Source organism: Myxocyprinus asiaticus, chromosome 50, assembly GCF_019703515.2.
Source record: "Myxocyprinus asiaticus isolate MX2 ecotype Aquarium Trade chromosome 50, UBuf_Myxa_2, whole genome shotgun sequence".
NCBI lineage: Eukaryota > Metazoa > Chordata > Actinopteri > Cypriniformes > Catostomidae > Myxocyprinus > Myxocyprinus asiaticus.
The window spans coordinates 25620630-25636478 of NC_059393.1; the positions used below are offsets into that span (position 1 = coordinate 25620630).

Below are 15849 nucleotides of genomic sequence, written 5' to 3' on the forward strand. Positions count from 1 at the left end.
AGTATCAGGGAACGAGGAAGCAGATAAATTAGCAAAACAAGTTATGGCAAAGGAAAATATAGACATGCATATAAAGTATAGTAAATCAGAACTCAAAAAGGAGTTAAATCATGGCAATTTTATTGGGATAATGAACAAAAGGGTTGGCATCTACATTTAATACAACCATTAGTAGGAAGAGGAAGGAATTCAGGTGGGAGGAGAAAAGAAGATTGTATTTTATCTAGACTCAGACTGGGACATACAGGACTTAACTCAACAATGTGTATAATAGTAAAACATCTTACAGGATTTTGTGATTGGTGTGGAGTTAGAGAAACAGTGGAACATGTTTTAATACAGTGTAACAGATAAACAGATGAAAGAAATAAACTAACAGATGAATTACAGAAGAAAGGAGAATTAACCTTAAAGAAGCTTTTAAATCCAGTAAGAGGGGATAGTTTATTAATACAATTTCTGAATAGAACTCGGTTAATTGAAAGAATATAGCTAGGCCATTAAAGTTTTTTTTTCTTTCCTCCTCTTTCTGGGCAGTGAAGGACTTGAGGCTGAAATGGAGGAGCTGAACACACAGTGCCATCAGAAGCACGAGTTCTGAAAGGTCTGGGGAGAGAAGGAAAAGAGTCTCTGATCCGTAACTCACAGTAGATGGTGGTAATGCTCTATTTTAGAATGCGAGCCACCAACAAAAAAGAAGAAGAAGAAGAAGCTCTCAGACCATGCTTTCCCTTTGTCAACAGGGATCCATTTTCTCACATGGATTACTGATTTATCTGGATCGTTGACAGTTTGACCTGATCCTGGATTGTGGTGTTCTTCGGAGATCAGTTTCATTACAGGTTTGTAACCTGCTCGTGAGCTCCCAAACATTTATTTAACGTAATCGAGGTTAGATCACCCCTTTATAAACAGATAGTCTACTGAAAGTCTGTCCCAGCAGCTGAACTCTTTTGAAGCAGAGGCAATTATAATTTAAGATTATAATAATCATTTTAGTAATATTGTAAAATAAGAATTACTATTAACACCATTTCAAACAAATTAGCTTGAGAGGAATTATCACGATTAGAAGATCTGGTATCACAGATCAAAATTCATGTTTAAGATTTATTTTCCTTTTCAGAAATGTTGTTTCATCAATGTATGTTTATCATTGTAAATGTGTGACATATTCTTTTATTGCTGAACATGGATCTTGTTTCCAGATTTGGAAAGTGGTAAGCTGCACGATTATGACAAAAATCATAATTGTCGACGAATTCTCTTTTTATTCTAGTTGCGATTATTCATTTAGATGATTATAGATTAGATTAATTCATTGTAAATAGTTAATCTGTGTAACCCAGATAGCACATGTACATCTTTGAGAGTCTGATTTATTATTACTATATAAAATTATTATTTTTTCATTCCTGTTTTGTTTACAACAGCCATTATTTTTTGCAGTTTAATACATCTTTATCTTTTGCAATACTTTATTTTTTCCTTTTGTAATAGCTTATGATGCTTAAACACTTGGCAGTGTTGATGTCTCTTAGTATATTTAAAGACACACATACTTTAATAAATGACAATTAGTTGGGGGGCCTGGGTAGCTCAGTGAGTAAAGACACTGACTATCACCACTGGAGTCGCGAGTTCAAATCCAGGGTGTGCTGAGTGACTCCAGTCAGGTCTCCTAAGCAACCAAATTGGCCCGGTTGCTAGGGAGGGTAGAGTCACATGGGGTAACCTCCTTGTGGTCAGTATAATGTGGTTCTCGTTCTCGGTGGGGCGCGTGGTGAGTTGTGCGTGGATGCCGCGGAGAATAGCATGAAGCCTCCACTCCGCGTTAACGCGCTCAACAAGCCATGTGATAAGATGCGCGGATTGACGGTCTCAGACATGGAGGCAACTGAGATTCTTCTTCCGCCACCCGGATTGAGGCGAGTCACTACACCACATTGAGGACTTAGAGCACATTGGGAATTGGGCATTCCAAATTGGGTGGGAAAAAAAAAGAAGATAATTAGGCTTGTTTCAGTCTTGAATGACTATGCTTTAGGTTCAATGCAATTACTAATTAAAAATGTCCCTACAGTGAATTCAGCCACAAGAGAAGATCTGCATCCAAACAACTGAAATCTGCAATGAAAGAGGAGAGTGAGGACATGAGTGATTCAGAAGCCAGCAGAATAAAACATGAAGATACTAAAGAACAAAGAGGTTGGTGTCCATACTTTAATTGTTCATTAATGATGCTGAGGAATTTTTAAATTACAAAGTTTCAAGCAGTTCTGTAGAATTGGTGGTTGTTATTGGTGCTATGAAGTAACAAATAACTAGATTTGATATGAAAATAACAGAATAAACCTTTAGCATATCAACAATCACATGAAAATAGATTCTTGAGTCTGTTGCTTCCGCTGTTCTCTATTCTGTCATTTTACATTTGTCTTTATTTAATTATATTTTTGCTTATTTCATATATTCATTCTAGACCTGATGGAAGTGAAGGAGGAAAGTCAAGAGCTGAAAATACTTCCACAGACTGAAAACTATTTCACACAGAAAAATACAGAGAGAGCAGAAGCCAAAAAGTCTTTCACCTGCTCTCGGTGTGGAAAGAGTTTCACACGAAAAGAAACCCTTAAGGTTCACATGAGAGTTCACACTGGAGAGAAACCTTACAGATGTGATCAGTGTGGAAAGAGTTTCACACATAAAGAAACCCTTACGAAACACATGAGAATCCACACTGGAGAGAAACCTTACAGATGTGATCAGTGTGGAAAGAGTTTCACACATAAAGAAACCCTTAAGAAACACATGAGAATCCACACTGGAGAGAAACCTTACAGATGTGATCAGTGTGGAAAGAGATTCATACAGTCAAAATGTCTCCACAATCATCTGCTCTCTCACACCGGAGAAAGACCATTTTCCTGTGATCAGTGTGGTAAAACTTTTAAAGTGAAATCAACCTTGAAGGGCCACCTGAAAGTTCATGCAAAGGAGAAGGATCACTTCTGTTCTATTTGTGGAAAGGGTTTTACACGGCTTGAGGGCTTTAAAGTGCACCAGAAAATACACATTGGTGTGAGGGATCATGTGTGTTTTCAGTGTGGTAAGACTTTTATTAGAGTCAGCCAATTGAAAGATCACCTGAGAATTCACTCTGGAGAAAAACCTTACAAGTGCTCACACTGTGACAAGAGATTCACTGATGCATCAACTCTGAAAAAACATGAGAGGATCCACTCTGGAGAGAAGACATACCACTGCCCTCCATGTGGGAGGAGTTTCAACCAAAGTGGTAATCTACGCAGTCATATGAAAAGGCGTCATCCAAATTCAAAGTAAGCCAAGTTCATCCTCAGGTCAGGTTCAAGTAAACTCTAGTATGTTAGATATTAATTTGCTTAAATTACCTAGAGTGAATTTTGTCCTTGTTCATCAAAACAAATTTTGAGGGCTCATTATTAGTAGTCTTGCATAGCCAGACCTCTGAATAAAACAGCAAAGGTCTGGACTGTATAGCAGCTTAAATTAGCCAAGAAACACCCACTTAGAAGGAAGAGCTATCTAAATTGAATGTAGGGCCCTATCTTAAGAGTGCTACATTTTAAGTGCAGCGCTATACGATACATCATACACGCAAAGTCACTGGGTATGGCCATAATGGTTTAGTATTTTCGTGCAAGCATGCACAAGTCTAGGCGCAAGTGGGTTGGTGAATTTGTGCATAAATAACGCTAATATTCTGGGTCTAGTGCAATTTAAATCTGAGATTCTTCACTGGTTATTGCACTGTTTGCATCCTATTATACAGTCCATTCCCTGTCAAGCACCAGTGATACAAACACAAATAGCACATTAATAAGAATTTGATAGTGTAAATGCAATGAATGAGAAGAATATAAATACGGACTTGTGATCTTTTTCACATTACTTGTGTCCTTGTTGAATGTCAGGCATATCTCTATGATAATGACACACTCCTTATATAGTGCATATGGAAAATGTGGTACTTGTCAGGACTAATTAAAGAAAATGTAAAAATAAGTAATCATATTGATCTATTGACACACAAATCATGGCTACTGTCAAAAGTGATTGTCATGGACAAAATTAGATGTTCAACTTTATTTATTTTCAGAATTTGGACATGCGCTTCTCCGATGTCTTAGCATAATTACCTATTTCTACCAGAAAGACTTGTAGACTTAAGTGAAATTGACATGATATTTATTTGATGACATAATGATGAATTAAACATGCATTTAATGTCTCTTTGGCATAAGGCCTGTCTGATGAAATATCTACCCAAATTGTCAGATCTTGCAGAAGTTTCAGTCTGGAGAAAAGAAAAGAGATGTTACTAAACTTAAATTTGTCAGTGGTGCATGAACTATGCAGTATCCCTGGCATGGTCTGTGCAATACTTTTTGCAAGAGGATAAGCTGTGGTTTGCGTTTGCTGATGAACCTTTATGGTATGGGGGGGGGCATAGTTTGTGTGATATCCTTGCCAAAGGATAGACCATGTTTGCGTTTGAGCCCTTTGATAAAGGCAAACATTATTTGTGCAATATCCTTGCCAAAGGAAGAAAAATGTTGTGTTGAGCCCTACGATAAAGTCGACATTGCTTTGCAGTACCCTTTGCCGAAAGATAAACAACGTTTGCGATTGAGCCTTTCAATAAGTGCGGATGTTGTTTGTGCAATAACCTTGGCAAAAAATAAACCATGTTCTGGGTTTGAGCCCTACTATAAGGGCGAGCTTGGCTTGTGCAGTACCTATGCAAAGGAAAAACCGTGCTTGGGATTTACAATGACCCTTAGTAAGGAGGGTGAATACTGATTATACGATATCTTTGCAGGAGGATAGACATGCTTGAATTCGATAAGTATGTGAGATAAAAGTGGCGTGGATGAAATTTAATAAGTGACCCCAGGCTGCCACCAGATAGGAAAAACGTATGGCTGATAGGGAGGAGAGCGTGCTTGGTGATTTGAGGGTTGGGTTGAACATATTTCTGTTAGGATGAAGAAGACCAGCATGCGAGCATTTTAATTGTGGACTCTGATAGTCCTTGATAAGCGTTGGTTGTGGCAGCTCTGATTCTGAATGAGTGCCCTGAGAAAACACGTTGAGAGAGGCCACAATGTTTGAGGATTGCGGAAAGGTGATTTCTGAAAATGTTGGAAAAGGATAGGTTGCGAGAAGACAAGAAGGAAAGCGAGTTAGTACTACATTTTCCACACCGCAGAAAACCATAAAAAGCTACGAGGAAAACTGTTTCCAAAAGAATATCTATATATAAACCTGATCTGAGTGATGAAATCAAGCGATGAAGGATATCTAATGTAATTGGCAACCTCTTATCAGGGAGAGAGGGACCGGAACTTTTAGCTGCTTTGAGAAGCAGGCGAATTAGGGATTGGGAATAATGCTAGGGGTGTCAGGATTATCTAGAGATTGGCAGAAAGAAGAATAACGGGCGGAGTTATTGGAAACAGGGATGTCAATTTTCAGACATTTTCATAATCGTCGTGGAAATAAACAATCCATTAATCGATTAATCGTTATCGTTAATACCGCAAATGCATGTGGAGGACTCCAAATAATATGTGCATGTAGCCTTCTGATGAAATATAATTTAAATTAACACACTTAAGAAACACAATTATTGGCCTTTTCCTCTTAAAATGTTCTTAGTTTAGAGTATTTTAATACATTTAGGCTATGTTTAATACAAATTTGTGAATTGTTTAATTACTGTTAATGAATTAATGTTTATAATAACTTGTATAGAAGATACTGTATATAACTTGTATACATATTTGAGTTCATTAAAACTTCACGTTGTGGATTGTGGAATATTTCTGACCTTTGGACTTATTTTTATTTTTTATTTTAAATTAGGTCAAATCAAAAACGCTGCGTAAACAGAGTTGCCTACATAGCATAGCCCACCATTTCTCTGATGATGGTGGGATGCCAGTTGAATGTGCTTTCCCAGCGATCACTGACGTAGGTTGGGATGAAACAAGGAGATCAGCAGATCAGCTGTGCTTACTTTATTGCTGTGTTTGATTTACAATGGGCAGAACTATAGATCTAACAAACTGTACATAAAGTTAACCATTATTTGTTATTTTTGCTGTTGAAATTTGAACTGCAAAAATTATTTTACATGTCATATATTAATTTTAGGCAGTTTCACTTGGACTACCATGGCAAATAATTTTAGTCATCAAAAATATATTTTAGCAAAGTGATAACAATCCAATCATCTGAGATGGAAATTAGAACAGTGGAATCATGTTTTGTGGTCTGACACGTCCACATTTCAAATAGATTTAGGGAAAAACAGCCGTCGTATTCTCAGGGCCAAAAAGGAAAATTGCTATCTAAGCTGTTATCAGTGTCAGGTCCAGAAGCCAGTGTCTGTCATGGTATGGAGGTGTGTGTCAGTGTCAGTGACATGGGGAGCTTGCAAATCTGTGAGGGCACCATTAATGCAGAAAGAGATGTAAAAATTTTGTTGCAACAAATGCTGCCATACAGACATCGTCTTTTCAAGGGACTTCCCTGCACTTTCCAGCTGGACAACATCCAACCAAGTGGAAACCATGTTACTCTCAATGCATTCTGGCTAGCATGTAACCTAGTTTAAAGAGTTAGTTCACCCAAAAATGAAAATTCTCTCATTATTTACTCGCCCTCATGATTTCCCAGGTGTGTATGACTTTCTTTCTTCACTAGAACACATTTGAAGAAAATGTGAAAAATATCTCCATTACTTTTTTAACTATCAACCATGGCCTCCGTTCTGCAGCGGTACACGCGTGTGAGGTAATCACACTGGCATTTGAAAGACGCGAGAACTGACGCACGTGCATCACAGCTGGAAGAGCAGCGCTGTTTACAAGTGAGAAGGAGGAACGCTGTACAGTAGCTTGGTTGGTTTTGGTTTAGATCTGTATTTATGTTTCTTTACTCACAATGGTCCATTTGTGTCCTTATCCTGGAAGGAGAATGTGAAATTACCTCTGTGTCATGGCAATGCGAATAGGTCACACAAGAGACCACTTTGGCTCCACCCTCTCCTGAAGCATTGGATGATATTTATAAAGTATTTAAATATTGATATTTTTCACACCAAAAGTGATCGTATTTCTTTAGAAGACATTCATTTAACTACTGGAGTCGTATGGATGACGTTTATGCTGACTGTCTGTGATTTTTGGGACCTTCAAAAGAAAAATCTCCATTCACTTGCATTTTAAGGACCTACTGAGCTAAGAAATTTTTCTATTTTTCTTCAGATGTGTTCTGGTGAAGAAGAAAAGTCAAACACACCTGGGATATCATGAGGGTGAGTAAATAATTAGAGAATTTTCATTTTTGGGTGAAATTTCCCTTTAAGTTCCCCTGTTTATTCGCTGCATTGTCTGTGCAGATGTAAGTCGTAATATAACATGGAACATATTATATGGAAAGATAATGCACCAATAAATGCTGTGAATTTTCTTATCAGCCTACAAGAAAAGATCTGCATCCAAACAGAACAACTGAAATCTGCAAAGTTGGAGTTTGTTAAAGAGGAGACTGAGAACACGAGTGATTCAGAAGTCTGCAGAATTAACAAAGAGGTTGCCGTCCATTCTTGATTCTTCATTAATGATGCTGAGGAACATGAAGGTCTTAAAGTTTCAAGCAGTTAACCAGATTTGGTGGATGTTATAAGAGCTGTAAAATAACATGGCTAAACCAACAAGTAATACATGCACATATAAAAGACACCAACATGATCATTTCTTTGGACAGCAGTTGTCTGCCAGATTTTAGATTAAAATAAGAGGATTAAAATTTAGCACATCAGTAATCATATAAAACAACACATTCTCACTCCCAAGATGTCAAATGCTGGCACTTGTCAATGTATAGATACCAAAAGTGCCCTGTTGAAATGCATTGCTTTCAGTGAGAAGCCTTTCGTATCAATAGACTAATGCATAGGGCATCAGTATTTTATCTTTGTGAAATTACGTGTTGGGGTAAAAATTGTATTTCATTAGATTTTTTAGAAGAATATTTCAGCTCTGCAGTTCCATACAATGCAAGTCAATGGTGACCAGAATAGGTCCAAATACCACATAAAGTCAGCATAAAAGTAATTATACAATTCCAGTGGTTAAATCCATGTCTTCTGAAGTGATCCAGTCGGGTCGAGAATTGTACCTCACACACATTCTCACACACACTCACTCACTCATGTTGGTGCAGCTATCCTTATGAGGACCCTCCATAGACATAATGATTTTTATACTGTACAAACTATAGATTCTATCCCCTAACCCTCACAAAAAACTTTCTGCATTTTTACATTTTCAATAAAACATTGTTTAGTATGTAATTTCCCTTGTGAGGACCACCCAAAAGATCCTCACAACCAGAAATGTTCTCACAGAACAGGTTGATTCTCAGCACTTGGTCCTCACAAATATAGCAAAACCTGTACACACACACACATAAACACACACACTCACACACTCACACAAACACACACACACTCACACACACACACACTCACTCTCACACTCACACACACTCATACACACACTCACACACACACACACACACACACACTCACACACACACACACTCACACACACACACACTCACACTCTTTTCACTCATTCTGTCTTACAGGTCAATCAGTGACTTGTTTTACATTTCATTTGTAATTGGTTTAGAGTTTTGTTTGTTCAGTTTTCAGAGTTGCATCAAGACTTTCTTTCTCATGTCAAATGCACTAAAGAGGACTTTGTTCTTAAGTTACTGTAAATAAAAAATAAATGTACATACAGTATAAACAAATGTATACATAAATAAAACCTGTGGAGGATGTTGTAAGGGACCGTCTGAACACATCAACCATGACAATGTATGGAAATCTGATCTTTTAAAGATGTTTAGCAAATGTTAAATAGATTGTGATGTTTTCCAGATGAAACGCTCTTAAACAGACATCTCAGAGATGTACGTGTGATACAGTATCTGGGATTTGACATCTTGGGAGTGAGAACAGATTGCATTAAAATAGACACTGGAGTCTTGCTTTCTGCCATTCACTTTTCTTTTATTTCACATTTGTCTCCACTGAATTACACTTATGGTGATTTGGTATGTTTATTTTAGACCTGATGGAAGTGAAGGACAGATCCGCACTGGAGAGAAGCCATACGATGAGAGAATACAATGTTAATGTGCTTATATTACCTGCAGTGAAGTCTGAAAATGGTTTGCTGTTAAAAGACAAACTTGTTATAAGATCATTAAGAGACAGAACAAGTGTTACGGTTTACAGATGAAAATATGTCTATGAAAGTCAGGTTTTTGTTCATGCCAGATTTTCTACTGTGTGAATTGTTTGAAAAATCTGTCAAGCTGGGACTTTTGAATATGGGAGCATTAATGTCATTTATGAGTCTCATAACAAAGGTCATTAATGTTTTGTATAGAGTGTGCTGCTGATATACATGAAATTACGAGAAGTAAAAAAGATGCAGCAAAATCTAGTATTGAGTAACTTATTGAAGGAGAAGAGAAGAAATGCATTTTAGATTAAATCAAAGTGTGTTAACATTGTATATACACTGTTAAAAAATAAACTATTCTTTAAAAAATGCATTCATCAGATCTTTTTTAAATTATTAATTTATTAATTTCTTTGATTTTCTCCCCAATTTGGAATGCCCAATTCCCAATGTGCTCTAAGCCCTCGTGGTGGGGTAGTGACTCGCCTCAATCCGGGTGGCGGAGGACGAATCTCAGTTGCCTCCATGTCTGAGACCGTCAATCCACGCATCTTATCACGTGGCTTGTTGAGCGCGTTACCGCGGACACATAGCACGTGTGGAGGGCCACGCTATTCTCTGCGGCATCCACGCACAACTCACCACATGCCCCACTGAGAGCGAAAACCACATTATAGCGACCACTAGGAGGTTACCCCATGTGACTCTACCCTTCCTAGCAACTGGGCCAATTTGGTTGCTTAGGAGACCTGGCTGGAGTCACTCAGCACTCCCTGGATTCAAACTCACGACTCCAGGGGTGGTAGTCAGCGTCTTTACTTACTGAGCTACCCAGGCCCCCTTTTCATTTAATTTTTAAATAGTTATAGACTCAAACGTTCCCTAATTAATTTTCGGCAATCGAAACAGATTTGGTACTTTTGGAAAACTTGTTATGCACGCTCACAGGGTGAAGACTCGAACGGAACAAACTTGAGCAGCTGAATACTGACTTTGTGGCATTATTAGGATGCCATTTTGGGTTGTGCATTTGGATATGTGGGGTTAAAGTTAAAATTCAAATATGAGTGGGGGCCTGGGTATCTCAGCAAGTATTGACGCTGACTACCACCTCTGAAGTCGCGAGTTTGAATCCAGGGCGTGCTGAGTGACTCCAGCAACCAAATTGGCCCAGTTGCTAGGGAGGGTAGAGTCACATGGGGTAACCTCCTCGTGGTCGTGATTAGTGGTTCTCACTCTCAATGGGGTGTGTGATGAGTTGTGCGTGGATCGCGGAGAGTAGCATGAACCTCCACATGCTGTGAGTCTCCGCGGTGTCATGCACAACGAGTCACGTGATAAGATGCACAGATTGATGGTCTCAGAAGCAGAGGCAACTGAGACTTGTCCTCCGCCACCCGGATTGAGGTGAGTAACCGCGCCACCACGAGGACCTGCTAAGTAGGTTCATGGATTTTAAATGCTAAAATACCACTGGCATTCATATAAAGCCTCAAATGCAGCAAGACTGCAACATTTACTTGACTACTTACATTCAGTTGTTTAAAAAATTAAATTTCACATTAAGAGATACAAAGTATTTTTCAAAAATGTATAAAAACAATTTGACCTCATGGTATTGCTTTGCTTATGAAACATTCAACAGGAAGCAACTTATATAAAAAAAAAAAAAATAATAATAAAAAAAAATCTTTAAAAAAACCCCAAACACTTTTAAGCTACAAATTAAAAGACTCTTTCACCTCCATGGTATAGGTATATGCATGACACTGTCTACAGGAAAATTGAGCGACACAAACATCGACACAACGTCGAGTGAGTGACAGATAGGGAGCTAGGGCTGCACGATTTGGACAAAAAGTCATATTGCAGTTATTCTGAAAATTATTGCGATTTGAAATGCGATTATGATAAAAAAATAAAATAAAAAAAAGGTAATGTTTTTCACGTGTTCAACTGCGAAAAGGCTACTGGGGTTTCCACACTTGAGTCCTCTTAAAAAGAACCAAACGGACACTTTTTTTTTTCTCCAATTCACCCACAAACAAATAAATATATAAACAGTGAAACAAAGAAAAAACTGTCTTCTTCATATACATATTGTACCCATCCACCATCCACTAATCATCACCATCTGTGTTTGAAACCCAGTCAACTTAAATATTAGGAATGCTCCAATCGGGATTTTAACATCCGATACCGATCCCCAATTTTCTTTTCATCTAATTGTCTGATGCTGATCATTGAACTTTTTTTCAGCAGCTCTGTTAAAACTGGTTATATGTAAGATTTCTGCTCAATGTCACTGTTGGTAATACTATAGTTGCTGCCAAGTTTTTGCTGTCAAAAAAACTGCAGGTTGGTTAAATAATTAATTAAACATAAAATATTCCATTTTACACTTTACTCTAGGCCTTAAAAACAAGTAGGCTTATTAAAAATTATTCTCTACTGTATTATAAATAATCATACGAGGATTAATGTCAAACTGAAGTTGAAAGTGAAAGTTTTAGTTAGTTTATCACCATTTAATTTAATTATTTTATTATATTTAATTGAACAATGCATTATATTATAGTATCTAAAAAAATGTATATAGATATATTAAATGTAAATTCCTTCCTCTTAAGTGTTGGTAATATTAGTTCTGCTTTCACTTTTTTCTGCTGGGAGTGTAATAAGGAAGATATGATCTCTTGTGAGGTAAACAAATGAAAGGAGAATGGTTTAGTGTAAAGAAAGCGTTTAGTGCACGTAAGCAAATGAAATTGAACTCTGAGCACTTCTGTTACTCTAAGCATGAGTTGTGGAGCACAGAACCGCTCTAAAACACTGTAATAATGCTCTAACTTAATATAGACTGACAGAGCAGTGCCAATACATTTTGAGGCGAGCAGACTATTTATTTATTTAATAATCACACAAGGTCATATCGCGATTTTGATTTTATTTCGATTAATTGTGCAGCACTAATTGAAACATTTGTACATTAATTGTTTTAAGTGTTCTCTCTCTCTCTCTCTCACACACTCACAATCACTCACACACATACACACACACACACACACACACAAACACTTGCACACACACACACACACACACACACACACTCTCTCACGGATTGACAGTCTCAGATGCAGAGGCAACAGGGATTCCTCCTCCGCCACCCGGATTGAGGCGAGTCACTACACCACCACGAGGATTTACAGCGCATTGGGAATTGGGCATTCCAAACTGGGGAGAAAAAAAGAGTGTGTGAACAGCGACACCTGCTGGTGATGAACAGGTGTGACAGCGACTGAAACATCATCAAACCTCACTTTTTAATTATACCACACACAATAGGTGTGTATTTTTGGGGGAATTTTGATATTTCAACCTCATTTCCAATAATACATCTATAATACACTGTGTACACAAAATAGTTACACTCAGGACCTTCAGGACAAAAATGTCCCCATTGAAACCCATTAAAACTGCAATATTTGATCCCAGTGCCATCAAAGCATAAAATCATGAATTCCATGATATTATGCTTTCATTCCGGAGCCCTGACTTCAAAATTTACATTTTTAATATTTTCTGATTTCCACCAGATGGCGCCATTTTTCTCATGTTTAGCTTATGGAGCAAATACAAGCTTTTCCCCTATTTTCTGTTTGCTGTATTATAGAGCACTGCAGGCCAATTGAATAAATGATGCAGCTAAAATTGTGTGTGTGTGTTTTGTGTGTGTGTGTGTGTGTGTGTGTGTGTGTGTGTAAAAAACCAGAATCAGAATCAGAATGAGCTTTATTGCCAAGTATGCTTACACATACAAGGGATTTGTCTTGGTGACAGGAGCTTCCAGTGTACTACAATACTAAAACAATACAAAAACAATACAAAAACAGCAGCAAGACATAGATAATAATACAAAATAAAAATAATTATACACAGACACACACATACATACATACACATGTGTAGTGCAATCTAATACAAATCTGTTATATGTTATGTACATATTTTTTGTACATTGTTTTTTTTTCTTTTTTTTTCTCAGAGGAATGTAATGGCAGAAGAGGTTGGATGTGTTGGATAAATATAAGAAAGACTAAACTGTGTATTGCACATAGTTATTGCTCAATGGGGCAATTTAACTGTTCATGAGATGGATAGCCTGAGGGAAAAAAACTGTTCCTGTGCCTGACGGTTCTGGTGCTCAGAAGGCAACAGTTCAAAAAGGTAGTGGGCAGGGTGAGTGGGGTTTAGAGTGATTTTTCCAGCCTTTTTCCTCACTCTGGAAGTGTATAGTCTTTTTCACAATGGAGTCAATGTGGGTCTCCCACTTCAGGTCCTGTGAGATGGTAGTGCCCAGGAACCTGAATGACTCCACTGCTGCCACAGTGCTGCTTAGAATGGTGAGGGGGGACAGTGTTGGGGTGTTTCTCCTAAAGTCCACAATCATCTCCACTGTTCTGAGCGTGTTCAGCTCAAGGTTGTTTTGGCTGCACCAGACAGCCAGCTGTTCAACCTCCCTTCTGTATGCAGACTCATCGTCATCTCTGATGAGGCCGATGACAGTGGTGTCATCTGCAAACTTCTGGAGCTTGACAGAGGGGTCCTTGGCGATGCAGTCGTTGGTGTAGAGGGAGAAGAGTAGTGGGGAGAGCACACATCCCTGGGGGGCACCAGTGCTGATTGTACAGGTGCTGGAAGTGGGTTTCCCCTGTCTCACAAGCTGCTGCCTGTCCGTCAGAAAGCAGGTAATCCACTGACAGTTAGACATGGGAACAGAGAGTTGGTGTAATTTATTCTGGAGAATAACTGGGATGATGGTGTTGAAAGCCGAACTGAAGTCCACAAAAAGGATCCTTGCATATGTTCCTGGTCTGTCCAGATGTTGCAGGATATGATGCAATCCCATGTTGACTGCATCATCCACAGACCTTTATGTAACAGTGGCATTATATAAACAAACTGTCATTTAAAGGGTTAAAATCCTGAAAATGAATGAATATTTGGTAGTTATGATGTCAGTGAAAGTGGAAAATAATATTAATATATAATATTATTATGGCAGTTTTTTGACATACATTTTTGTCCTCTAAGGACCTCTTGAGTAACTTTTTAAATTGACGCACAAGGATTAAAATAACTCAATACCAGTTAAACCCGCTTTGACCCGGTTCTGTTCCGATCATGTTTATAAATGTGCGTAGGTCCCTTTAAATCTCACTCCATTTTCTTCTTCCGTACTTCATCAAAGTTCCTGTAAAACTCAAACGGACCGAACCGACATCTGGAGTAACGAAGTTGATCTGCGATCAGTTAATATTGTTACAAATCATCATTTTCATCAGCAACCGAATTTGGATCAAATCGGATCAGAATCTACAAACATGAGTGAGTCCAGAACAGCAACACCATAATACAACACTATAAAATATAACATTAATCAATACTACACTTTACAGCTATATGCAACATTACACAACTGTATACAACAATAATGCACACAATAATACATAATTACACAGTAATAACGCCATATAACACAAATGAGACAGCATTTGATTGAGCATGATGCATATTTTACATTAAAAACCAATAATACAGTATATGAGCAATGTTAATGTGGGTTATAGAGAGCTGATTTGGCTTTAAATCAATATAGAATCATATATAATTAATTTAGTTTATAGTGATAAAGTGAATGTTTAACCAGGTCAGAGGTTTCAGTGCAAGATAGTTTAAAGTCCTCAATCTGATACTGAACTTCCTCTTTACAACCAAGTCTAAACTTCACTTCTTCATTTTCCTGGACATTTCTGTTCAAAAAAATGTGACCAGTTACCAGAACTTTATACATAAAATGATGTATATATATATATATATATATATATATATATATATATATATATATATATATATATATGAAATACTGCTTAAATGCAATTCTGTGCATAAATTAGAACCATATAGACTGTCAGTCAGTTATGTTGTCAGTATTTCTGGACTGTGAGTGTGTGTTCCAGTAATGAGGTGTTGACAGCGATGGGTAACATGAGATATGAGTTTTCAGATAATTATAGAAACTCTCTGGCTGTGTTAAGAATGGAATACTAGTGTACTGTTTACTGCAGGACTACTCAACTACAGAAAGGTCAGGGGCCGCATGGATCCCTGTACCCTCAAGGGCCGCACTCTTAATTTTTATGATTATATACATACATACAATATATATATTTATATAGATATAGATATATATATACACCGATCAGCCACAACAGTAAAAGCACCTGCCTAATATTGTGTAGGTCCCCCTCGTGGCGCCAAAACAGTGCCAACCTGCATCTCAGAACAGCATTTTGAGATGATATTCTTCTCATCACAATTGTACAGAGTGGTTATCTGAGTTACTGTAGACTTTGTCAGTTCAAACCAGTCTGGACATTCTCTGTTGACCTCTCGCTGTCACTACAGGAAATACTGTTATTTTTTTCCCTGTAAATACTGTTGTCATGACGAGTTCATATCTCTGATGAGCTATTCA

At 37.7% G+C, this 15849-nt stretch overlaps 2 protein-coding genes across 11 annotated transcripts in view; both read left to right on the forward strand.

Moving 5' to 3' along the window:
• Nucleotides 1-707: 707 nt before the first annotated feature.
• On the forward strand, nucleotides 708-9674 carry LOC127439145 (zinc finger protein 239-like). Of its 5 annotated transcripts, XR_007896860.1 has the most exons (6): nucleotides 862-1928; nucleotides 2084-2208; nucleotides 2483-3341; nucleotides 7317-7366; nucleotides 7529-7643; nucleotides 9193-9674. XR_007896860.1 is itself a non-coding variant. In XM_051695255.1 (5 exons), exons 1-5 carry the CDS (start codon nucleotides 1816-1818, stop codon nucleotides 7564-7566), a joined length of 1185 nt encoding a protein of 394 aa, XP_051551215.1. In that variant the 5' UTR covers nucleotides 862-1815; the 3' UTR covers nucleotides 7567-9674. The 5 variants fall into 5 exon arrangements, 4 of the variants coding, with proteins under 4 accessions (XP_051551216.1, XP_051551215.1, XP_051551214.1 ...); XM_051695255.1 differs by having other exon boundaries at nucleotides 7529-9674; XM_051695254.1 differs by lacking the exon at nucleotides 7317-7366.
• Nucleotides 9675-14519: 4845 nt separating this feature from the next.
• LOC127439114 (AMP deaminase 2-like) overlaps nucleotides 14520-15849 on the forward strand; it is a 31787-nt gene continuing 30457 nt past the window's right edge. For 5 of the 6 annotated variants that reach the window (XM_051695184.1, XM_051695180.1, XM_051695181.1 and 2 more), the window contains exon 1: nucleotides 14523-14699. Coding sequence is in view for 5 of the 6 variants with exons in the window: in XM_051695180.1 (XP_051551140.1) it covers nucleotides 14696-14699 (4 nt within the window). In the remaining variant the exon portion in view is untranslated. Of the gene's footprint in view, nucleotides 14700-15849 lie in introns of all 6 variants that reach the window. The other variant, XM_051695188.1, reaches the window with a different exon arrangement.

Coding starts and splice junctions, on each gene's coding strand:
- LOC127439145 (XM_051695252.1), top strand. CDS start 1,816: ATGAAGCCTCCACTCCGCGTTAACGCGCTCAACAAGCCATGTGATAAG. Junction 1,929..2,083: donor CTTCCGCCACCCGGATTGAG/GCGAGTCACTAC, acceptor ATGTCCCTACAG/TGAATTCAGCCACAAGAGAA. Junction 3,342..7,528: donor AGGCGTCATCCAAATTCAAA/GTAAGCCAAGTT, acceptor TTTTCTTATCAG/CCTACAAGAAAAGATCTGCA.